Raw genomic sequence first — 25,137 nt, forward strand, 5'->3', positions numbered from 1 at the left:
AGTGCCCTTGTGTGTGTGTGTGTTTGAGGGGCCCAGCGTCCAGCTCTGTTATTAATAGAGCAGTGTGTCTGATCACATGGAAGTGTGCGTGCGTCCTGCATTCTCAAAGGGTCATCCCATTTCACTTTTATAAATAGAGTTTCTCTGGGGAGATGTTGTGTATCTGTCGTTGTGCACACTGCTGATCAATGAAGGGTTAACTCGCTGAACAATGTGCTGGGAGGAAAATTCATGGCTTTTATGGTTTAAAGGAAGTGATGTTGTGAAAACAAGTTTCTAGGATTAGCACTTATCTATAGTAATAAAAGGCAAATGGTGTGTCCTCAAGTGTTACTGTAAATCAGGGTAGAAAATTAACAAGGGCCTGTGACGAAAATTTCACCAAAGTTAATAAATATTGTCAGAAAAATGAAAGAGGGGAAAACCACCAGCCACAATTAAATTTTAAGATTGAGCTGTCATTCATTGTTTATAATTTGTTTTTAGATTACAAAATACAAATGTTAAATTCAGAATACTTCAAGACAGTGTTCAAAAGAAGAAATACTGAAGAATGTTGGAAACTTGTAACCCTTGGCATATATATTATTTATTTTGTCATGTTTCCAACATTCTTCAAAATATGTTATTTTGCGTTTATCAGAGTAAAAAACTCAAACTTGATTGGAAATAGTCATGGGAGAGTAAATGATGATAGGATTTTCATTTTTGGGGTGAACTATTCCTTTAAGAAATCAATATTGGTTCAGAATATTGCTCATTTTCAATCATAAATCAAAAACAATTCTGCAAAAAATAACCAAGAAAATATTATATTTTTGAAACATTTATAAAATACACCCACCGGCCACTTTATTAGGTACACCTTACTAGTATCTGGTTGTACCACCTTTAGCATTCAAAACTGCTTTAATCCTTCTTGGCATAGATTCAACAAGATATTGGAAATATTCCTCAGAGATTTTGATCCCTTTTGACATAATAGCACCACACCGGCAGCACACCCATGATGTGAATCTCCCGTTCCACCAAATCCCATAGGTGCTCTATTGGATTGAGATCTGGTGACTTGTGAAGGCCATTTGAGTACATTGAACTTCTTTGTCATGTTCAAGAAACCAGTCTGAAATGATTCGCGCTTTATGACAGGGCACGTTACCCTGCTGGAAGTAGCCATTAGAAGATGGATACACTGTGGTCATAAAGGGATGGACATGGACAGTAAGCTGTGGCATTGATCCGATGCTCAATTGGTAGTAATGGGCCAAAAGTTTCCCAAGAAAATATCCTCTATACCATTAAACTATCATCACTAGCCTGAAACATTGATACAAGACAGGGCGGGTCCATGCTTTTACGTTGTTGATGCAAAATTCTGATCCTTCCATCCGAGTACTGCATCAGAAATTGAGACTCATCGGACCAGGCAAGTTTTTTCCAGTCTTCTATTGTACAATTTTGGTGAGACTGTGTGAATTGTAGCCTCAGTTGCCTGTTCTTAGCTGACAAGAGTGGCACCCGGTGTGGTCTTCTGCTGCTGTAGCCCATCCGCCTCAAGGTTGCATGTGTTTTGCGTTCAGAGTCGCTCTTCTGCATACCTCAGTTGTAACGAGTGCTTATTTGAGTTGCTGTTGCCTTTCTATTAGCTGGAACCAGTCCGGCCATTCTCCTCTGACCTCTGGCATCAACTAGGCACTTGCGCCCACAGAACTGCCGCTCACTGAATATTTTCTTTTTCAGACCATTCTCTGTAAACCCTACAGATGTTTGTGCGGGAAAATCCCAGTAGATCAGCAGTTTTTGAAATACTCAGCCAATATACCAAAATACCAACATCCGTGCCACGTTCAAAGTCCCTTTGACCATGGGATTGACTGATTAGAAATTTTAGTTAACTAGCTGTTGCACTCCTAATAAAGTGTACCTAATAAAGTGGCCAGTGAGTGTATAACAAATATTATTTTACTCAAACCATACTTATAAATTCAGTAAATCCAGAGAAACTCTGAATTTTCAAGTGGCCTCCTGATATTAATTTTCTTAGCTGTGTGTATGCGCACATTAGAATAATAATAAACAAATGCAATAAAATATGCAATGTTCATATAGTTTATTTAGTTGTAAACAATGAAATAGACACAGTAAGATTCATTTCACAAAGCATTAAATGCAATTAATAGTTTACACAAATAATACTTATATATTGTTAACAATCCAGTCATTTAATTTCACAATATACACATTAAAAAATAATTTCGCAAACAATAATTTTGCAAATAAGCAGTGTACAAAAGAATAAAAATGAATCTCTGATTCATTATCATTTTACAGAATGTGCAATGCTTTTAAATAGTTTCAGTCATAGCAATCACACCTGCAAACAGAAACCTATTTCAAAAGGGTCTATCATTTACATTTATGCATTTAGCAGATGCTTTTATTCAAAGCAATGCACAAAATAAAAACGTTCTACCTTTGTGTTCATTATGATCATCTGTTTAAAACACAGTAAATTATTTCATGTATTGACAAAGTCATTTACGAAGTACGTAAAACAACAATGCAATTTCAAGCAAGATTTCGGAAATCACTTATTAATTCTGTTGACATGTGAAGCTGTTTTGGCGTAGTGCAGTCAGCTTATCAGTCAAGTCCTTTCCAGTTTTGCAGTTCACAATTCAAACTCTTCATATTTTTAATAAAAATATGCTTCTGTCTTTTTTATTTTTGGCTCAGGAACTCAATGTCGGTTTGGGACCTGCAAATGTTGTTGGCATCTGTGGTGATTCCCCGAAGCACTCTGTCATGGAACCTGAAGTGACAAAACACTGGAGAGGCCACAGTATAATGAAGAACACCACCATGAGCACTATGATGAAGACCACAAGCCTCTTCCAGTTTCCATGAAAACCCAAGAAGTGCAGCAGCCGGTGTCCACAACTCCTCCTTCTCGTCTCTTCTCTTCTCACGGTCTCTTCTAGTTTTTGCTCGCCGATGTCAATGCAGACGCAGTTGGGTATCATTGGGTTCGAGTAGCACAGCTTTTTTCCATCTAGGTAAACTCTCTCCGCTTGTTGCTTGTCGCTCGGAAGTTGACCCAAAACCTCTTCGCTGGTGGCCAAATCTGGGGTGCCATGTTCAGGCACGGATGTTGGTTGGCGGCAAAGTGGGCAGGTGATTTGTGTGCCATCCTGCTCTGGGGAAATGGCCACAAAGCGTGCCAGGCACTCCAAACAGAAGGTATGGGTGCATTCTAGAAGTTTCGGTGTCTTGAAGGTGTTGTCGTAGGCGCAAAAGCAGATTGAACATTCAGGATCAGCATCCCAGGCATTGTCCTGGTCATTTCTGGAGGCTGCGCTCTGGTGCTGGTGTCGTGATGAACTGGTGCGTGTTACTGGGGACACTTCTGGCTCTCCCATTCTGTGCTCAGAAGAAAATCTGAAATGAAAAATAAAGCAAATGAGTTTAGTTCAACAAGTGCTATGTGTACAGTGAGCAAATTCACAAAATATGGTTCAATTGTGGTGAAAAAGGAACTTAAAATCTAAATTAATTTCAAGAGTTCACACTTAGACCCAGGTAGCAAAGAGTTCTGGCCCAGATTTGACAAAGCTGGTACAGCAGGTATTCATCCGGCACTGGCATACAGCATGTGGGCCAAACACGGCTCGGGTTTGGCAGAGGTGGCACCGTCTTTAGGGTGGCACACAAGATTTGGGCCAAATGTAAAATGCAGTATTTGGCCCAGATGTTAAAAATCTATTTGTTAGTAAAGTAATGTGTCTTGACCCACATTTAAAATACATTAAAATTTTTTTTTGAGTGAAGAAAAAAATTCTACCGATTAGGTCACTTTGAGAAAAAGCACAAACCGGAAATTGTGGGAAACCACAAAACCAACTTGTGGGACAAAGATGGGCCAGAGAAATTTTGCTATGTGGGAATATGCTTGGCGCTAATAGCAGGTTTGGCATGCTCTCCCAGGAGAGAACCATGAGCTCGGAGATAACTGAGCCCAAGGCTCCCGTCTGGTCAATAAGCATATAAGGGGATCTGAGATCAGGTAGGTCTCGAGAGCTCCCTTTAGTACAGGAAGGAATAGGAGGAGATAGGGTGGAAGGGGGGATTCTTCCAAAAGGAAGATAAGGCAGTGAGGCAAAATCGGTCTATTTATTGTAAGCTTGAATCTATATGATTGAATTATTACTGATTATAGATGAGAGGCCAGCCGTAGTCAATCATATCACGAGCTCCTCTCGAAATTTGTTTAGAAAACTTCACCTAAAATGGATTGCTTAATGCGCTGCTAAGTGTTTTTTTTTAAACACTCAAGTTCATTTTGACATGCACTGAAAAAAAAGATGTCTGCAAAACTGTTGGAAACAAACAAATAAAATTTAGTAATGTTCAACTTATTTTGTTTGTTTAAATTGAGCCCAAATAAATAGTTTACAACCACTTACTTTAAAAAAAAAAGTGTAAATCCAATTAACCATCTTTAAATAATTTTTTTCAGTGTGGAAAAGATACATTATTTATCAAAAATAAATTGTTTTTATAAAGTGATATGATCTGCAAATTCTGCCCAATACATTTTACTATCGTTTTGTATGAAAATTTGGTTTTCAGGGAACTACTTCATTTGTAGTTCATGGAAAAAGTGGTAAATGCAGTTTCAGCATCATAAAATTCATTCATTCATTCATTTTCCATTGGCCTAGTCTCTTATCTATCAGGGGTCACCATTTCGGCATAAGTTTTACACAGCAGAAGCCCTTCCATACAATTATTCTCACAAATTCAGGCCTTTTAACTCATCAAATTCATCTATACCGCATTGTCTTTGGACTGTGGGGGAAACCAGAGCACCTGGAGGAAACCCATGCAAATATGGGGAGAAAATTGCAAACTTCACACAGAAAATGCCAACTGGTCAAACCAGGACTCGAACCAGTGACATTCTTGAAAATGTAATAAAAAATTAAGTTGATTATGATTCTTTTATTTAATAATCATTATTTGGGTCCAAATGGATTAATTATCTATTAGGTTGGAATTAGTTTATTGGACTAAATTGCAGTCAGTGCTATGTCTGTTGCAAAACCATCAAAATACGCATGTATCAGCAGACTGTCCACTAATACTGCTAGTGTACATATATAAAAAGTTGTTTACGGTCAATAAAAGTCTAATAAAAAAGTGATACCTTTATTATTCTGATGCTTTTGATTAGATCAGACTGAATAAGAAGTAAGTGCTTTAAATGTTTATTTTGCCATTAAAGTGAATGAAAAAAGCAAATTTGAATTTTAGAATCCTAAAATAGTTACGGTTAAAGCTGTCGATATCTGACGGCACATAAATGTGATTGATTTGGGCATCATTACTGAAGTGTTGTGTCATAAAGGATACGCGGAGACAAATCATATGCAAATGTGTTTCAGACAGGTAGTGTCATCATGCAGAACATTTCACAAATATTCAGCATCATGTATAACAGTTCACCATGACTCAGTTGTTTTACATTTGTACCATTACTAGACAAAATATACGAGTATCCATTTTAATATATCCATTTTATATATAATTAGAACTGCCTCAACAAATTCTAAAATTGACTGATGGGTTTAAAATGCAAGGAGACTAATAATAATAACAACACTGGCTCAACAGCAAATGATTAAAGCATGGATCAAAAACAAAACATATCTGTTGGGTTATTGTAAATAAAGTATATAAAGCAAGAAAAAATGATTACCTTTTAAAGGGAAGACAATATTCAATCTTGTTAATGCTTGCTTCTTCTTGTAGACGCAGACTGAGATATTCCTGAAAAGTTCCCCAAAAGCTGTAAAACTGCTCTCTCCTGCTCTTCAGAAGTCTGAACTCTACTTCTGAGCTGTGACTGAAGTGAGTAAAATCTTAAATCATTACCTTGCTTACTCTCTCCCAACCCCCACAAATCGACTGATACATGCATGGAAAAGAGGGAGGGATGATTAAGACAGGGAAGTAGGAACAGGTTTTCTGACAGTATTAGGTTGTACTTTGTCATTCAATACCTTAGTTAACGTAGGGATGACAAAGCATGGAGGCTGGAGAATTGAGGATGACAAAGCAGGCCTTGGTTGCTCACACTATTCATATCACACTGTGGGGAATTAATGACTAACACTATTTTCATCCAGACAGACATCTCTTAAAGAGATATAGTTCAGCCTAAAATGTGCATTTACGCACTATTTACTCACCCTCTTTTGGTTCCTAATGTTTATGAGTTTCCTTTTTTTGTTGAACACTAAAGAAGAAATGCTGAAGAAAGTTAGAAAACGGCAACCATTGACTTTTTATAGGGAAAACAAATAGTATGGAAGTCAGTGGTTAGCAGGTTTACTCCATTTTCCAAAATAACTTCTTTTCTTTCAACAGAAGAAAGAAACTCAGGGTTTGTGGCGAGTGGATTGGGTAAACGATGACAGAATGCATGTTTTTGGTTGAACTATCCCTTTAAAAATAGGCACTTGAGTTGCATGTTTAGAACTTGTACAATGAAACAAGTTATTATTGTAAATTAAATGTGGATTTATGTATGATACTACCTGACAAAAGTCTTGTCACCTGTCCAAGTTTTAGGAACAACAAATAATAACTTGACTTCTAGTCGATCATTTGGTATCAGAAGTGGCTTACATGAAAGGCAAATACCAGTAGATTACGCTTGATTTTTGATTACTTAATTAGGACAGTAAGGTCTGACTTTGCTTAGACAAAAGTCTTGTCACTTAATAGAAATAATGTACTGTATAGAATATTAAGTCATGTTGCAGTGAAAAAATTAAATATTGTGTATGACTCCCATGAGCTAGGAGGACTGCATCCATACATCCCTGCAATGACTCAAATCACTTATTAAATCATCTAGAATGGCAAAGAAAGCGTTCTCGCAGGACTTCCAGAGTTTATCCAGATTATTTGTATTCATCTTCAATGCCTCCACCTTCATCGTACCCCAGGCATGCTCAATAATGTTCATGTCTGGTGACTGGGCTGGCCAATCCTGGAGCACATTGACCTTCTTTGCTTTCAGGAACTTTGATGTGGAGGCTGAAGTATGTGGTTTGTAATGTAAGGGGCAGCACAAGTGTCTTTATACCACAGGCTGTTGATGTTGCCATCCACTGCAGGTTCCTCACACGCACCTATACTGAATGTAACCCAAATCATGATTTTTCCTTCACCAAACTTGACTGAGTACTGTGAGAATCTTGGGTCCATGTGGGTTCCAATAGGTCTTCTCCTGGATTTGTGATGATTAGGATGCAGTTCAACAAATGATTCATCGGAAAAAGAAAATTTGGGCCACTTTTCCCAATGATCAACTAGAAGTCGTTATTATTTGCTGCTTTAACAACTGGGATCAACAACAACACTTTTGTCAGGTAGTGTATATTAATTTACATTGATAAAAAAAGATGTAAGAATTGGATAATATTTGGCTAAGATATACAACAATTAGAAAATTTGAGGGTTAAAAAAAATTGAATATTGAGAAAATTGCTTTTAAATTAGTCCAAATTAAGGTAATAGTTTTAGGTAAAGCTTTGATATTTTTACAGTATGAACATTTATAAAGTATCTTCAATGAGCATGATCTTTAATATTCTATTTTTTTGACATAAAAGAAAAATCTATAATTTTGCCTAAAAGTGTTAACTTGGTTATTACCATAAATATAGCGGTGTAACCTATGAAATGGTCCAGGGTCACATTTTTAATTGTATATTCAAATTGCATTACATACAATCTAATTGAGTTGGATTTGTTTATATAAACATATAAACAATATAATCTTGTAAACAAATCTTTTTGATAAGCTACAACATTCTGCAACTTTACTGTCATTGTTAAATTGGTCCTACAAAGCAATGCTTTATTGCTGGTTACTGATAAGAAACCACACGTGCATAACAGAAACAACATAATCAAGAAATTGGCCATAATTCAAACAAATCAAGTCACATGACTTCTGAATGATCAAATATAATACCACTTTTTGCCTCTCTTCGAGATAAGCTGCCAGAAGAGGAAAAATAACTGGGATATATTTACATGTGCAACTAAAGTCACGTGTTCTCATAAATGTCCTGAATGTGTATGTACAGTATTGTGTATTTTACTAATAGTTTGCCAACTATTGTTGAGCCAAATGTCTTAATCCCTTAGAAATGTGTGTATTTGCAGTTGTGTCATATAGTGAGACATAACAAACATCACAGTGGTTTTAGCAAATGGAAAGTCTGACACATTGTTTTTGGCTCTATTCACATCTAGCATTGTGTTTTATAAGGAAGTGCTTATAATATTATTGGGAAATGGGATCAAAGTCCTTCCATCTGTTTACTTATGACAGATGTAAACTGGTGAATGGACACATTTAAAAGAGTAGTTTCCCAATCACAATATAATTAAGTCTGATTATACAGAATTGCTTTTGATTCAAGTCCAACTTAATATGCGCCTATTTTAACAATTATTCTACACATGATAACGCAATGATAGTGCTTGGCAGCAATTAAACTGCTAAAAACAGCTTTATAACCACCACTCCCAAACTTTTCCAGAACTTCTAATGTACAGTGCTCAGCATATATAAGTACACCCCTCACAAATCCATATTTTAAATTCATATATTAATAGGAAGCTATACAATATTATATTTGTGCACGTACATCAGATTAGTCAGTACTGAAGCCAAATCTGGAGATTATCTAACAAAATAACTTACGATAACTGTCCAAAAACGAGTACACCCAAATTTATATGTTAGAGAAAAAGGTAAATACAAATTTAAAAGAGAAAAAAATCAAGCAAAAAATAAATAAATAATAAAAAAATTGCAATATTTTGCTTGAATTTAATTGTATTATCTTTCAATTTCTAAATATGTTTGGTGAGTAAAATATTATTTTAATAAATATGTATGTTTAATAAATCTGTTTTGTTTAATTGCACCAAAATATATTGCCTATTCACTGAGAAATTGATAAAAATATTAATTTTTAAAATGGGTTGTACTCGATTATGCTAAGCACTGTATATTATGATGACACCAGTCACTGGCTGGACTGTTTAGTTTCTGCACTGTGGCTCATTGCAGGATAATCACTTTGTAAAGTCCAGCCAGTTAGTTTAACGATAGTGTCTACTCACCAGTAGTGAAGGTTCATTGCATGTTCAGTCTTTCCAGTGAACAATGTTAAATTAGTTTAAATATAACCCATATCTGATTCCATTTTTAATATAAGATGGTTTAGAATATTAATATTTACCTTCGTTTTACCTGAAACTAATTCTAAAACATTAAGAAGATTATTTACAATATAAATATCTACAATATCTAATTATTAGACAGAGGTAAAATTGACTTACACCTTAAACTGCAGCTCCTGCTTCCTCGATCTAAAGTATGTTCATTAGTCCCCTTAGATGTACACCCTTGAATTAAAAGCAATATCGTTTCTAATCATAGCATGCACATTCTGCCAAGCTATCTACTAAAAAATAATCTGAACAAACTTTTTTCTCATAAATCAAAATATTTTATTTCTGTAAACACTGAAATCTTCATCAAATATGATTCAACATGATCAATACTCACTCCATTGACACAAGCATACAAAAAAATTTAAATAAAAAAAGTCAACAGCATCCATCTAAACAGAATTCATATACAAAATCCACTGACATGCTTTCCAGTTGCTGCACAACAGCCAATAAAATGACATAAACGAATGTTAAAAGTGGTTATATTCTTAAAACAGCATCACTGATGTAAACCCACAATATCATTTACCATCACCTTGAGTAAACATTCCATCCTTTTTATTAATCCAGCATACTAAAAATTATCCATTTTACAAAATGTTTTAACCCCCCTCCTAAAATCAAGTAGAAAAAACAAGCATAATGCTTTAAATAAACAGAACCATTACAACAAATGAGAACTACACAGAAAACCATAAATATATTCATATAGGCATAGAGGATGATATGGCATATTAAAGGCCACTATTTGCAATAAACATCAACAAAATAAAGTAAAAAAGATAACTGACTTTCTCAGAAATACCAGTGCATCACTCGCTTTATGACACAACAACGATCTCTTTTTTCCAACCGTAAATTTACCAAATAATACACGCCAAGTATTCATACTTTTACTTTCTAATTTTGTAAAAATGTACAAAATCAAAAAAAGGTGACTAGGTTTTTATTTATTAGCACATTCTCATAATGGCACTTTGTTTTATACAGTGAAAGTATTGGGTAAGTAAATAGTTTGGCAACAGTTTTTGTAATACCATTCTTACTGTATAGACTGTGTATTAACAGCATGTTTGCAACTTTAAGGCCTAGCGAATTTGAGTGTATTCATTTCCGGCAAACTTCTTTGGTGCGGGTCTGATGCTTCATGTTGAATATAGTGATTGTTTCATGCACACATATTTTATCTGGTATAACATAAATATGCTGCTAACATGGAAACCCAAGTTATGAGAGTTTTCAATGCTCATACAGGGTAATATATAGCAAATGTTTGTGGCATTGAGGTTAGAATTTCAAAAATAAAAATTTCGTATATATATATTTTTTAATTAGATATGATTTGAAGAGCTGCTTAAATGCAAATTTAACTGTGGAAGTCTTATTTTGGAGCCTAGTTACAGTTGTCACGAGATTCAAAAGTACTATATCACACAAAAAATACTGGTAATAAATATAAACGTTACAAAATTCATAAAGAACTCAATTGAACAGCTTAACGATCAAAAATACTCTAGTAGTGCAACACCTGGTCTCTTAAAAAAACGATAATTTGTGTGAAAAATATATAAATAGAAATAAATAACTGACATCGGTGAAAAGAAAACTAAAAAGAAAGGAGCATAAAAGACTACGTCATCAAGACAGAGCAGTTCCTCACGTAGCCTACATGAATAAGGAGGAAGTTTTCACCAAAATAAAAAGAGAAAAAGTGAACAATCCTATAAGGAAACAGTGCCTTGGGACAGAAGGGGCCTCACACCTGGTCTTCGGAGGCTGGTCACACGTTGTATACCTTAGTTACTGCCCCTGTTGCCACGGTAGCACTATTGGATGTTGACGTCGCTGAAGGCCTCTCCCTCCTCACATATCTTGGCTTGCGAACTGCAGATAATGAAAAGGGAATAGTATAAAACATTTAATACTAAACAGAGCTGTTTCACTGCAAGTGTTTAATAATCGGACATTTCTAACAGATGTCGCATTAAGGAAATGGCCACAGTTGCAAATAATACTTGAAAATAATAGCAATTCTTAAAAGTCTCAAATTTAGACTGCTGTCAAAACAAACTCTGTTCACATGCTGTATAATGAATGTCCAGTCCAGTAGTTTGTGATGTCACTTTGTAAACATTGTTTATATGCCTGCACACATGCGGTCCCGGGGTCTGTTTTTCGTACGTGGATTACTCATTTAGCTGGATTTGGTTATTTACGATTTGACACGATCCAGGATCGTTTCATTCAAGACTCTGTTCTGGTAGCTCAGACTTGCTCGGGAGCAGGTTTATTTCATATAAACAGGATTAGATTGAGTCTTTTCAAGCAAAGGTAATACTGAAAGTATGTACCAAATTCTGATACTTTCTTACAGTAGTAGTTGTATTCACGTGGGGAAAAAAGTAAATAGCTAAATATATTTAATAAATAAATAATATATATATTGTAAATGTAATCTGCACTCCGAAATAAAAGCACAAAGTCAAGGGGCTCAAAGAGAACATTTATTAATATGGACTTTTTAGATACAAACGTGTACTTTTTTAAGGTACCAGCTTTAGTACAACTTGTGTATGATAATAGACATGCACAATATATAAAAAAAGTTTTCTTTTTTTTTTTGGAGTAATAATATTATGCAGCCTTGCACATGTTTTGACAGCTAATATGATATCAAAATGCATTTTGATGCAAAATTTATTTAAACAGCCAGTTATACTTTATGCAGATTATGAAACTTGAATAGTCTACTATAAAAAAGAAAATCTGCTCTAAATGCAAAACAAAAATAAATTGATAAATATTTGACACATGAAAGTGTAAAGCCTGCATCCCACAACAAAGGTGGAAAGTTATTGCGTATCATATTGAACAAACCGTTTATTACGAATTTTATGTAATTTTGCTCACATGGATAATTGAATATTGATTGGATGATGTCATTACGCTACTGTGCCGTCAGCAAATCGAATCAGCATTGCTGATCATTATTTTGAGGATATATAGATCAGTCCTTCACAACACACGCAGCGATCTCAGATCAGTTCATCCAGATATTTTTATCTGATTCGCAAACTTGTTTGAGGAACCAAATTAGCCAGAGATCAGTTATCAAGTTTAAAAGATCCAGGATCTGCCAAATCATCTAAGGTCATTTAAGCGAGGTATGGAGAACAGACCCCTGTAGTCCTATAATGTTGTTTTGGTTGTCAAGTAGATATGCATTCATACAGACTGAAAATGGGAAATATATGCACAAATTTGTGCTTTATACAGAAATTATGATGTACTTTTAAAGTCAGCCTTTTTTAGCCCTTTAAAACGTTTTTGTTGTGTAAATTAATGAGCAAAATTCATTCAAATTCATCAAAGTCTTTCCAATTTTAAGAGCAAACAGTGTTGTGTAAAAGGCCCCAATTTTTTATTAAATTGAAAATACAGATTAAAGGGAGTGTTTACCTAAAATTTAAAATATTGTCATCATTTAGTCATCTAGTTGCTCAAAACCTGTTTGAGTTTCATTGAAAACCAGTAGCCATTGACTTGCATAGTATTCCCGTAGTATTTTTTGTCAGTGGGTACCAGCATTCATCAACATTTTCAACAGAAAAAAGAAACTCATAAAGGTTTTGAGTCAATTGAGAGTTAGTAGATTTAAAATATTTCAAAATTCTCTTCAAGTTCAAATTCTTCTTACCTGAAGATGAAGCTTCGGGAATCATAACAGCCTTGATAGAAAAATAAACAAGTTAGTTCTTTTGTATCTTTTGTATCCATACAGTTATGTTTTAAAAACATAATAATACATCTTACCGTCTCACTTGGTTGGAATATAAAAGCTGATAAAGGAAAATGACACATAGATTACAAACCACAAAAAAACATGCAGAATAATTGCTTCCCCCCCACAACTTTCGGAAAACAAGGTCAACCAAACTATAGACCTCATTTCAAATAAAAATTGAACAGGTTCTTATGCTTGTATTTATAATATTGGCATGACTTTTGTTTCTTACCTTTATTGCGCCTGTAGAAGACTCCAGGGAGGCGGTTGGAACGCTTGAGGTAAAAGAAGGATGCAACAGAGAGGATGAGGCCAAGGCTAATGAGTAGAGTTCCCAGAAGCACAGAAGCTGCTACACCTGGACCACCTGCCATTACAGACATAATGTCCAAGAATAAATTCAATGAATGCACATAACAAAAAAAAAGCTTCAACGCATATTTTATATATAATTAATGTATCTTTATAATGTGAATAGCATTATTCATATGTAAACCTGGAATACAGAACCAATCATAAGGGTAATTTTTTGGAAATTGAGATTGATACATCATCTGAAAGATGCATAAAGTTTTCCGCTGATGTATGAATTGTTGGGATAGGACAATATTTGGTTGAGATACAACAATTTAAAAATCTGGAAAGTAAGGGTTAAAAAAATTTATACTGAAAACAAACTGCCTTTAAGTCGTCTAAATGAAGTCCTTATCAGTGCACATCAATCATGGGAATTTAGGTTTTTATACATTTCCAGAAGGACATTTACAAAATATCTTCATGATGGAACATGATCTTCACAAAACATATATTTTACCCATGTGACATAAAACCAGGTCCAGGGTCACATATATGAATAGAGGTAAAGTTGGTTTTATATTCACACATTCGTTCAGTGTCAACTTGCGACATGCTCACTATATTGTTTGCAATGGTACTTTGAATATCCGGCCTGAAATTGCATGCAAGTGTGACTTCAAAACAACATCAGCACTATTTATTTGACAGAATAATACTTTGATAGTCTTTGGCAGATAATATGATTTCACTTTTTAGAATTGGCAAAGAATCCTTTTCTGAAAATATAATATTAAGGAGAAAGTGAATGTGTGAATGTAAAACCAACTTAACCTCAATCCCATATGATAGTAATAACTTACCAATTACTGTGATTAAAGATACTGGAATTTGATTAGTTCTTGCTAAAAAGAGAATCAAAAATAAGCATTAAAATAAATAAAAAGATAAACAATATACTAAATAAAGCGAATTTCCTAGTGTTTAGTTTTATTCCCAAACTGTAAAGTAAATATCTAAACAAAACATAATGTGTGCAGCGAAGTCCATTGTATATGCAATCATCAATACTTTACAGCTAATGTCCACTTACTACTGTTAAGTGAAGTTGAATTCCCCTGGTCTGCTGAGGCACAGGGCACACAAAAAGTTGTACCATTTTCCTGAACATGACGGGGCCCTAGAGAATGATTCAACCACACAATCAATATAAATAGCGAAACTCTAGCTTTATCAGTCATATACAAAATTCCACAGAACTAGTTAACACAAAATGTACATAAACATATTAATCTGATTAGTTTGTATTTCCAAATATAAGGCACATTTATGAAACATACCAGGTTCACAGAGTGAAACATTTGCACAGGATTCATTCATTCTCTTTATTGTTTCACAGCAATCATTGGAGTTATCTAGCAGAGCCTGAAAAACACGACACATCAGAAACAAACTTAGCACATTATTATACATTCAATTCACAGCATGGAACTACATTAATGTTTTCACATTAATTACTGCTCTCACAAACTGAGTGAAATTAGACAAAAGATACCTTGGTCTCTGGAATTTTTAACACATAAAGAACAGCACTGATGATGTAGTAGGCTCTACTCATGATGAGATTACTCCTGTGGGTTAGATGGAGTCAATATGGATCTGAAGCCTGTTATCTTTATGGTCTAAAATACCACAGTTGGAGGTAAATCGTTCTGATAACGTCATTAAAATGTTTATATATTTGTGTATATGTAGAACAACATCAAGAGGGAGCCTTCACATTTTTTTTGAAGACATTGATTGCTTAACACGACTGGCCCCTAATTCCACAATGATAACGTTAACTGAGATTTCTGTTTAAGTCGATGGGCGTAACGTTATTAAAAATATATAGTTTTACCATTAAGATCACTAACGTTTTAGCCCCATTTATAAATCCATACAGTATGATAAACAAGCTATGATGACTACCCCGCCAAACAAGTTTTTCAACAGTCTGTTTACTGAGCAACGGGCTAATTATTGTAGCTTGCTATGAGAATTTCTAGGATGCTAATCACTCTCTTAATAAAACAGTAGCAATTATTGTTTCGTTTACCGACGACATAAGACGTTTTGTGACAATTAACACCTGCACTTACCCGTGAAAGCAAGTTTTGATGTGTCAAAAATCTGTTGACACGGGAGTTTACTTCCTGATTATTAAAACTCACTGCCATAATACGAGTCTTTCGCTGTTAAAGCTGTGCTATCAGATTTGCTTTTATTAGATAACCATCATTAAACTGATTTATAACTAACGTTAATTTATGTTCGTGCTGCGCTGCGAGTAACAAAACATTTAATTTAGAAACCAAAAGAAAGTTTATTGTATAGCAAGACATGTTCTAAATTATGACCTTTATTATGAAATGGTTTGGTTGCTAGGATACAGTTTAATAGCTCTACCATGATAGATTCAGGTCACCGTGGTGTGTATGTGGTGAACCACACAGACACAGCTGACGCATAAAGACAGAGCAGTATGTCGGTCAGAATGATTATCAAGATTAGTAAACTCTAGCGGGATTTAATCTATTTTTACAGTATGTAGATTTAAAACAGACCATTAAAACTACACTGTTTCACCACACTATTGTTTTAGATGTCACATTTATTGTCTCACGTGATCATACAGAATGTCCTGTTTTTTAATAAAGTTACCTAATTTAATAAACCACAGTGCTTATTAAGTTGCAATTCCCTAAATTGCTGAACAATTATTTACAAAATGCTAAAATAAACTTTGGGGTCACCCCTGAAGTTTCACATGATACTGATTACACAGTGCCATTCATAAATTCATTCATTTTCTTTTCGGTTTAGTGCCTTTATTAATATGGAGTCGCCACAGCGGAATGAACCGCTAATTTATCCAGCATATGTTTCACGCAGCGGATGAGGCCCTTCAAGCTGCAACTCAACAGTATCATGTTGTCATTAAAATGCACGTTAATCAAGACGTGTGAAGAACAATAATTTCCTGAATGGTTGAAATGCTTAACTTACATACAAAAATGACACATCAAAGATCAAAACCTAATAAACAAACAAACTATAATATTTTACTTTATATATTTTCTTCTGATTGAAAAAATAAATATATAAATAAAGAACCGCATATAAAATTTTACTATAAGATAAATAGATATACTTGCCAGGGGGAAAGAATAAATAAAATACATAAATTAAATATACAAAATGTACATATGTAATAATTAAATAAATGCATTCACAAAGTTCAGACATTCTTAAAGTGTGTAGGGCTTTCTTATTTAGAGAATGGCTGGTAATATACAAACATATTTCAGTCACCAATATTTTAAATTGGATTTCTTATTAGTAACTTTACATTTGTGAATGTAATATTAAGTTAACAAAATAAGTAAATTAAATAAACAAAAATTGGACATACAGTAAAGCCGAAAAGTATGTTTTCCCCAAAAAAATTAGAGATTTTGAACACTAAACGATTATTATTGATATTGAAATGTTTGTGCTTTATCACATAAATTGATCGAGTAGACTATGTACAATGCCAAAATATGTTTAAAGATGTGTAAAGTCTCCTCATATTCATTACAAAAAATCAATATCAGTCATATATATATAAATATATATATATATATATATATATATATATATATATATATATATATATATATATATATATATATATATATATATATATATATATATATATATATATATATGATGCCATCTAGCGTTACAGATCTGTAATGCTTGGGGGGAAATCAGGAAACTGGTTTTACGTCACTTACAGCTGTTTAAATACTTTGAATTGTGCGTCCCGCCAAAATTGAACGGTAACGGTCATCAACAACGACACAGAATATTTTTATGTCGCCTCAGAATGATTGCTGCTTGTTAAACACGTAATTTCTGGTAAGCCTCTGTTTGTTTAAATGATTTAATTAATTGTAGTCTCGTGAAATGTTTGTGTTCTCGCTAGTTTACGAGAAAACGAGCACAGCTTTGATGACCTTGTGGCCGCGCGCGGGTTACTTGTTTACGACACCAACTGACGTTCGCTCAGATAAATTCTAGAGTACATTTAAACAAAATTCATTGTCTAAATTATTGTTTTGGTTTCTTGTGGATTATTTATAGTGAAAATAAGTGTGTTGACATTGAAAGCCTGGAAATGAAGCCCAGTGTCTGGAATATAAAGGAGATGTTGAGCATCCCCTCAACTTCTGGGTATGTTTCATGTCTGTGTTCTGTACTAGAGTTGATTTTTACTGTCACTTACATTTACCACGTAAAGCTGACATTACAATTTAGTGTTTATATGAGTGTTTATGCGAAACTGTTTGTTACAGAGGAATGAAAGCTAGTAAGGGCCCGGGAACCAGTGACTACTCCAGCCTGTCTGACTCTCAGTTGTTGCTGGGATCCCAAATGTGGCCTGACAATTCACAAGGGTTTTCTCTAGAGATGAGTGGACAGAGCAAAGGTTCACAACATACTTCACAGGAGGTAAACATATCGGTCCTGAACTATGGATTTATTTTGACTGTAGAACATGCCCTGTTTTACTTTGTGCAAAATGATGACTGCGTTCTGCATAGTTTTATTTTATTCATTCACACATTTAAGCAATGTGAAAGAGAAATGTATATTATTTTATTAAGTTATGCAAGTAATAATGAGTATTATCAATATTATTTTAATATTAAACTGTTTACATTTTTTTCAGATGAAGGAAATGACCGTGTCCAGCAGTTATAGTTCTAAGCCTTTTTTGTTTGGCAGTGATGGGAAATTCCCAAGCTTCACCAGTGGCAAATCTGTTGGCGTCTTGGACAGATTTGAGGAAGAGAAGAGAAAAGCCAAAGAAAAATATGAAAGGTATTTACTCTTGATCCTCACAGTGAAAAAAACTATCTTTTAATCAGATGACTGTTTTAAGTTTTCTAATGCAATTTTTACATAGCTTAGTTTCTGTGCTCACATGTTGTTATATAACTGTTTCTCTTTATAGGGAATTTCTTACTAATGGAATTCTAAAACTGCAGGAATATCTGGAAAATGTAAGTAAAACATGCATGTTTAATGGTTTCAGTATCACTAGACTTTCACTTACCTATTCCTTTTTAGACCAGAGAGACCTTATTAAACCGCTTTGATGGAAGTAATGACATTACCAGGAACATTTTGGTAGAGAGAATGGATCATTTTTCAAAAACAAGTATGTTTTTAGTTTTACTAAACAGATAATATTATATTAGATTTCAATAGCACCAATGTGCTTTAAAAATGTTTAAAAATTTTAAATGCAGTAGATATTCATAGCCTGTGATATTTTGTTCTCCATTGCAGTTGAAGGTTATTTAAACAGTTTGAAAATGGGTATAACATGTCAGTTTGAGACTCTGCAGAACCAAACACAAACAGAATTAACAGACAGGGAAGCCAAGGTAAGGGCTACAATTATAACTGAAACAATCTGTGTTAAAGGTATTATGAATGTACTCTGTGTTGATTTAGCCAGTTACGCCACATTTATTTTCTATCCAATTAGAGTGCTCTGGCTGCAAAAGAATTAAGCTCAAATATGCTTAACCTCCAACGAGATCTGGAAGCCCTGAAAGCAGAGCAAAGCAAAGAGCAGGGCATGCTGGGAAAAATTCTGTCTCAACTCTGCACTTTGATTTCTATACATAAGCCGACAGCAGGACCTGGCTCTGCCAGAATGATTGACAGTGAGGTTCAGACATCACCAAGACTGTTTGAAAGGTTCTGTGTAATGTTGGCTGAAAAACATGACGAGAAAAAGATGATATTTAGCAGGCCTGTCATTTATTCAGGAAAAGCTGTAGAACAGAACCAATGTCCTCTTACAACAGAAAAGACACAAAACAGAAATGCACATGCTCTGCCTGTACCAAGGCAGCAGACACTAGTCACTGAAGAGGTTTTCCTTGATGCTTCACAGGAATTTTGGTGCAAAAAGTTAGTTGAGAGCAGACCTTCTATCCCACTTGTGGATGATCAGTCCACTGCATCCACAGAGGACCACAGAAGAAAATTTGTAGATAGACCCCTGGAGTCTGAAAAACCAATGTTTGTGAGAGAGAATAAATTGGGCACTAATGCCATGCCACGACTTAAAGAACCTAAGAGGCGCCAAAAAGCACTGAACTACCGGGGAAAAAGGAGAGCCTTGGTTCTTCCACAAAGACAAGCAGTGAGAAAAAAAGGAGCAACAAAGTTCTCAGAAGACAGCCAAAGTGAAGACCTTCCATGTGAACAAAAAGACAGAGTACCACTCTCTTCTGTTGACAACTGGAAATTTGCAAAAAAAAATGTTGAAGAGGATCATCCAAGATTACCGAAGCAAGCCCCAGTTGCACCAGTCAGTAGGTGTGTGGCTAAACAATTATTAAATCCCTTAAACTTGTGGTCTGAGGACACAGACAGCTCCCAAATGATAGTGGAATACAAGATGGCTGAGTGGGAAAATGTTGCACCTGAACCTAAAGCTTGTGTCACTGAAGGAGAAGGAGGCCTCTGGCAGCTCTTTGACTTTACCAATGACTCAGAGTAAGATGGAGAATACTTAATTTTCTAGGAAGATAGAACTTCAGACTGCCTTTGAACAAGTGAAACTTATTCTTTAACCACTTTTCTATCCATGGATGTTACCTTCTGTTTCTGTGCTTTGGCAATATTTTTCTGTTTATTTAGCACATACTGATATAATATAAACCTATGTCATATTTTTTCACAAATCCTATTCCAGAAATGTGTAGCTTAACAAATGTCAGTATAACTTTAATAAGTACAAAATAGTTTTAAAATATATTCAACTTGGTTTGCAGTTATGACATATTTATCTAATTTAAGTTTGAAACTTTAACATGTTTAATAAATTGCAGTACATATATGTATTGTGTGACTCCATGCAATGTATTTTTACTATTATAGTTTAGTAAAATTACATTTTAGCATAACTTTGCTGAGTGTTACTTAATCTAACCTGTAAGAGTATTTCATACCATCACATATCCACAAATGTAAATCAAATCAAAGTAGGCACATACAGCATTACAAACCTAACTGATTTTAAAGTACAAATTCATATCTATTTTAGAAAGTTTTACACTCTCTAGATCTATCTAAATCCTCTTATCCTGTGAATGACATTAAAGGCATTATTTGTTTAATGCGAAATCTGTTGAAGAGTGTTATTCCTCTACCAAGTCAGCAGGAGGAGGCATGAGTCCACGGGGGTTCAGATTTGCCACCAAACACACATCATAACTGTCGTGCATCAGAGCCTGCTTTGCCACCACAGTCCATACATTTTCCCATGGATCCAACTGGAGGATGTCTTTAGTGATGGTATCATGACGATCTTGGGAAAGAGTGAAGTACTCACAATGTTATTACAAGTGTTCTCAAAGTTTAATTGAATATGTGTAGTTCATGGTGCTTGCATTAATTTGCCTGCAGGTTAAAGGCTAAACTAAGTAGACTGAATGTGAAATTGTACAATACATATTTACCTGCCCCTTTGTAGTATCCACAGACATAAAGTTTGCCATCAACAACACCAGCGTTTGATGCATTGCTCCGAAGTGTCAGGAGAGGCCATGGCAAAGGAGGACCATCTCTCCAGAAGTCACCATCGGGGTTGTAGATCTCCACTACATTAAGGCAGTAACGTGACTGGCCACGATCCACACCTTCACATCCAATACCTCCTGCAACAGGAGCACATTTTACAGTACAGTATTAACTTTAATTTGATTAAAATTTTTTTTTTGGGGGGGGGGTGACCCATTTAATGAAGATCATATATCATATCATGAACTTAAAAAAGCATTAATTATCAAAAAGTATCAAAGGCTTTCTTATGCCTTAGTGATGGTGCACAGAGCACTGTAATCATCACTATTGTCATAAGCTTCTTTTGGTAAGAAGTATCAGGTTAATATAGAGGTCTCACTCTATTGAAATGATATCCCATATGTTGCCATGCAGAATTGCGCAGATTTCCAGAGATTTTTAGCCCATCATTGATTCTGTTTATTTACTTGTGTAAATGTATATTTATTTAGTTTTTAAATAAATTTTTGCAGTATTATTGACTAATATGAAAATATTCATATGATTTATTTACAATACAGTTTGTAAAGTAATATTTTCTGTCTATTAGTAGATATATCATATGAGAGACTTGTTTTTTTTTACCAAGTAAAGTGTAATCTAATTGGATTTATATTGTAAACATTGAATAAAAGTTTAAAAAATATTACATTTTATTTCACATATTAAGGTTTTAGTTATGATACTCCCAAAATCATTCCACATAAATTCATAAATATGTTAAAAATCTGCGCAAAAATTGCAAAAAATGTCCTCAGATTGCATCTGGCCCTACCCATATGTCAAAAACTTCTTCTTTTTAAAATAATTCAACTAGTCCTGCTGTTGACATTCTCACCTAGGACGTAGATTTCTCCATTGAGTGCGACTGCGCTGCAACGGTATTTTGAAAATTTCATAGGACCAAGTTCATTCCACTTGTTGGTTTCTGGGTCATATTCAAGCAGGCGATTACTCATACGGTCAGGCTCGTCATCTGTGCGGAATGACTGTCGTTCATGAGACATGGCAGAGCAGGTGCATTACAGGGAAAGAGAGAAGGCAGTAAACAAACTGTCATGTCACTTGGCTGTACTTTCCAAATTGCAGTTATAAGTTTTGTTTTTGTCCATGCATCATTCTCACGACTCTTCTTGTGTGATATATTTGCAGATTGAACTATAATGACTTTAAAAATTTGGTAAATTACCTGAGGTGTTCGTCCTCCAAGCACATATAAGCGGCCCTTCATCCGAACTACACTATGATAAGCCAGTGGCATTGGCAGAGGAGCAGTACTACGCCAAGGCCCACCTTGTAGAGACCAGCGCTCAACACTATTGGTGATATGGTACTGGTTCTTCAACTTCATCTGGCCCCCAATCAGGTACAGATTTTCTCCCAAAGAGCTCAGTGCATAAGAATCACGATATTCCGCTGAGCTCAAGTGCTTCCAGGAGCCCTGGGCTTCCTTGTTGTACCTGAAAGAAACATAGCAATGCACTTTATGTACTTTTTAGTACACCCAGATATTAAAACTGACTCACCATTTATTCACTGTCAAATATTTACAAACCTTTATGAGTTTCCTTTTTCTGTTGAACACAAAATAAGATATTTTGGAAAATGTTAGAAACCTGTAACCATTGACTTTCATAGTAGGTAAAGAAAATACTTTGGTAGTCAATGGTTACAGGTTTCCAATATATTTCAAAATATCCTCTTTTGTGTTCAAACAGCTCCAACAGGTTTGTGACAAGTGAAGGTTGAGTAAATGATGACAGAATTGTCAGTATTTTGTGAACTATACTATATCCCTTTAAATATGTGACACATTTTTAGGTACTCTATTGAAGTGTTTCTCAACCATGTTCCTAAAGGACCACCAACACTGCACGCTTTGGATTTTTCCTTTGTCACACTCATAACAGGTCTGTCAGTCTCTGCTAATGAGCTGATGATCTGAACCAGGTGTGTTTGGTTAGGGAAATGTGCAGAGCTGGTGGTCCTCCAGGAATGTGGTTGAGAAGCACTGCCCTAATGAACTAATAATCAGATCAGTTTTAGTGCATGAAGTATTTCTGTTATTTCCTCCTCCAGAAACCTCACATGAAAATCTCCACGTTTTTGTCTTTATGCCTTGCCATCTTTCTGGCTCCTAGCTCTCCTGACACCACAATTTCATTCTTCTCAGTCACCACCCCAGCAAAGACATATCCAAGCGCTTCACCGTATCGTGGGGAGGTGATAAAAAGTGTCCGACCAGTGGTGGGAGCATAACAGAAGCTGCGCTCAGTGTAGCTTCCATAACGTGAGCGTATCCCTCCGCCCTCATTACCAATGCAGAGCAGCAGGTCCGTAGTCTCCATACCGTAGCGCAGCTTCAGTCGTCGAGGTGGAGCATCTGAATCCAAGCTTGCTGCTTCAATTGCCTCCTCCATTATCTGAAGACACTCAGCATCAACTAGCAGTGCTGTGTTACGCTTCATTGTCCCTTTCAAGTAATCCACACCCACAAGTGGAAGACGTACTTTCTTTAGTAGCTCTGGAAGGTGCCTGGCCCGGTTCTCTTCCTCTGACCCAACATCTCCGGGACAGTACTTCACCCAGCGCATCACCACATCCAAAATGCTCTCTTCTCGTGAAACGTTGAGGTCGTCTGAGCTCAATAACGCCCCGAGCTGGTGTGCCTCTAACTCCAGCACTTCCTCCCCATAACACACTTCAGTGAAATGCTGCCGCAGGTAGCGCTGAGCCTGGTCGGCCAACTCCTCTGCTCCTAGATCCCGGGCATAATAGTAGATTCCCAAGCAATTTGTAGTATCCATGTTGTCAATCATGTAGATCTGACAACGACTGAACACATCGTCCATCTGTAGAAGAAAAGCCGCAACAGAGATGCCCTGCACATTGTCTGCAGTGAGCGGAAGATTGGAGCTGTACATGTATTCCAGCAGGAGAGCCAGGCTTGGGGCCGGCATGTCTCTTAACACCACCTGACGGTTGGAACATTCACGCAGGCCACAGGTGAACATTACGCGAAAGTAAGGGCTGAAGGCAGAAAGCACTGCACGGTGACATGGGAAGCTTACACCTTCAGCAACTAAAACCACGTCTGTTAACTGCTCGGCATCCCGCATTCGGTTGAGCTGTTCCAACAGCGTTAAACCATGCTTGGCTCTCAGATCCATTTTAGTTCTGTGTTTAGATAGCTTAAAACTTAGCGAAGTGTTACACGTTGTCTAAATACATCCTGGAGGTCTTTAAAAAGGGGTCAATGATATCTGAAGAGAGAAAAAACAAACAATTAGCTAACGCTAGTGGAAAGTATACAGAAAGTTAATTTTGTATGCACAAGTCATTTTTATCTCGCCCAAGGGTCAGTGCTTAACAGGTCAATGCTTTGACACGTCAACAGAAAGATAGTTATTGTTTTATCAGTCACAGGCTAGTCACATAGCATTATATTAGCACATGCATCAGTAAATCGTACCAGATCTCTGGCTTCCTGTGGTGTCTGCCTTCAGGCAACAGTTCGTCCATTACCTCGACACAAACAGGCTGGCTGCTTCGCGTCTGACTGTAAACACTGGGGGAGAGAGCATGCTCTGTCAACTCAGCCTTCCATGGCCATTCCAGCTAAGCAACAGAGCTAATTATAGACCATGATTTGTCAAACTAGCAAAGGGGGAGACATGAAAACATATTTCACATGTTTCTTGAACTCTCAATGTTATTAAATACTACAGTAGGTGCAGAAAGTTTTTATCATCATTTTGCACAGCAACCATAGTGATTTTGTAATACTTTTTTTCCCCAGCTTGAAATGCAGGGAAAGGCTTTCAGTACTGGCCAAGAGAGCGGGGTCAAATTTCATACCATCATGCTCTCTACATGATCTATGCTTTAGCATTTGTTGCTTAATGCAAGCTTAATGTTAACTGTAACATTTGGCACAACAGCCAATGCTAATGCATTCAGTGTTATTATTAAATTTAATAACATTCATTCATTCATTCATTCATTCATTTTCTTTTCAGCTTAGTCCCTTTATTAATCAGGGGTCGCCAAAGCGGAACGAA

At 35.7% G+C, this 25,137-nt stretch overlaps 4 protein-coding genes across 14 annotated transcripts; 1 reads left to right on the forward strand and 3 right to left on the reverse strand.

Moving 5' to 3' along the window:
- Nucleotides 1-2,088: 2,088 nt before the first annotated feature.
- LOC101882926 (RING finger protein 223) lies at nucleotides 2,089-6,029 on the reverse strand. The gene is made up of 2 exons (XM_005166132.6): nucleotides 5,759-6,029; nucleotides 2,089-3,438 (listed from the first exon to the last, which is right to left on the reverse strand). Exon 2 carries the CDS (start codon nucleotides 3,417-3,419, stop codon nucleotides 2,733-2,735), a length of 687 nt encoding a protein of 228 aa, XP_005166189.1. The 5' UTR covers nucleotides 3,420-3,438; nucleotides 5,759-6,029; the 3' UTR covers nucleotides 2,089-2,732.
- Nucleotides 6,030-9,576: 3,547 nt separating this feature from the next.
- si:ch211-157b11.12 lies at nucleotides 9,577-15,614 on the reverse strand. Of its 6 annotated transcripts, none has more exons than NM_001326426.1 (9): nucleotides 15,544-15,614; nucleotides 14,958-15,033; nucleotides 14,743-14,827; nucleotides 14,496-14,582; nucleotides 14,266-14,307; nucleotides 13,341-13,475; nucleotides 13,138-13,163; nucleotides 13,022-13,052; nucleotides 9,577-11,208 (listed from the first exon to the last, which is right to left on the reverse strand). In NM_001326426.1, exons 2-9 carry the CDS (start codon nucleotides 15,018-15,020, stop codon nucleotides 11,105-11,107), a joined length of 573 nt encoding a protein of 190 aa, NP_001313355.1. In that variant the 5' UTR covers nucleotides 15,021-15,033; nucleotides 15,544-15,614; the 3' UTR covers nucleotides 9,577-11,104. The 6 variants fall into 6 exon arrangements, with proteins under 6 accessions (NP_001313355.1, XP_073809131.1, NP_001313356.1 ...); XM_073953030.1 differs by having other exon boundaries at nucleotides 15,501-15,579; NM_001326427.1 differs by lacking the exon at nucleotides 14,958-15,033.
- On the forward strand, nucleotides 14,798-20,351 carry ccdc36 (coiled-coil domain containing 36). 6 transcript variants are annotated; one of them, XM_073953033.1, is made up of 9 exons: nucleotides 17,246-17,347; nucleotides 17,415-17,462; nucleotides 17,573-17,662; nucleotides 17,785-17,941; nucleotides 18,162-18,313; nucleotides 18,447-18,495; nucleotides 18,563-18,653; nucleotides 18,785-18,882; nucleotides 18,987-20,351. In XM_073953033.1, the coding sequence occupies exons 3-9, from the start codon at nucleotides 17,607-17,609 to the stop codon at nucleotides 20,010-20,012; spliced, it is 1,629 nt and encodes a 542-aa protein (XP_073809134.1). In that variant the 5' UTR covers nucleotides 17,246-17,347; nucleotides 17,415-17,462; nucleotides 17,573-17,606; the 3' UTR covers nucleotides 20,013-20,351. The 6 variants fall into 6 exon arrangements, with proteins under 6 accessions (XP_068077835.1, XP_073809137.1, XP_073809134.1 ...); XM_073953035.1 differs by having other exon boundaries at nucleotides 18,218-18,313; XM_068221734.2 differs by lacking the exons at nucleotides 17,246-17,347; nucleotides 17,415-17,462 and adding an exon at nucleotides 14,798-15,104.
- kbtbd12 (kelch repeat and BTB (POZ) domain containing 12) lies at nucleotides 20,311-24,609 on the reverse strand. Its single transcript, NM_001033917.2, has 6 exons — nucleotides 24,549-24,609; nucleotides 23,165-24,339; nucleotides 22,266-22,536; nucleotides 21,915-22,065; nucleotides 20,974-21,171; nucleotides 20,311-20,822 (listed from the first exon to the last, which is right to left on the reverse strand). The coding sequence occupies exons 2-6, from the start codon at nucleotides 24,244-24,246 to the stop codon at nucleotides 20,653-20,655; spliced, it is 1,872 nt and encodes a 623-aa protein (NP_001029089.1). The 5' UTR covers nucleotides 24,247-24,339; nucleotides 24,549-24,609; the 3' UTR covers nucleotides 20,311-20,652.
- Nucleotides 24,610-25,137: the final 528 nt, after the last annotated feature.

This window comes from Danio rerio, chromosome 6, assembly GCF_049306965.1.
Source record: "Danio rerio strain Tuebingen ecotype United States chromosome 6, GRCz12tu, whole genome shotgun sequence".
Lineage (NCBI taxonomy): Eukaryota > Metazoa > Chordata > Actinopteri > Cypriniformes > Danionidae > Danio > Danio rerio.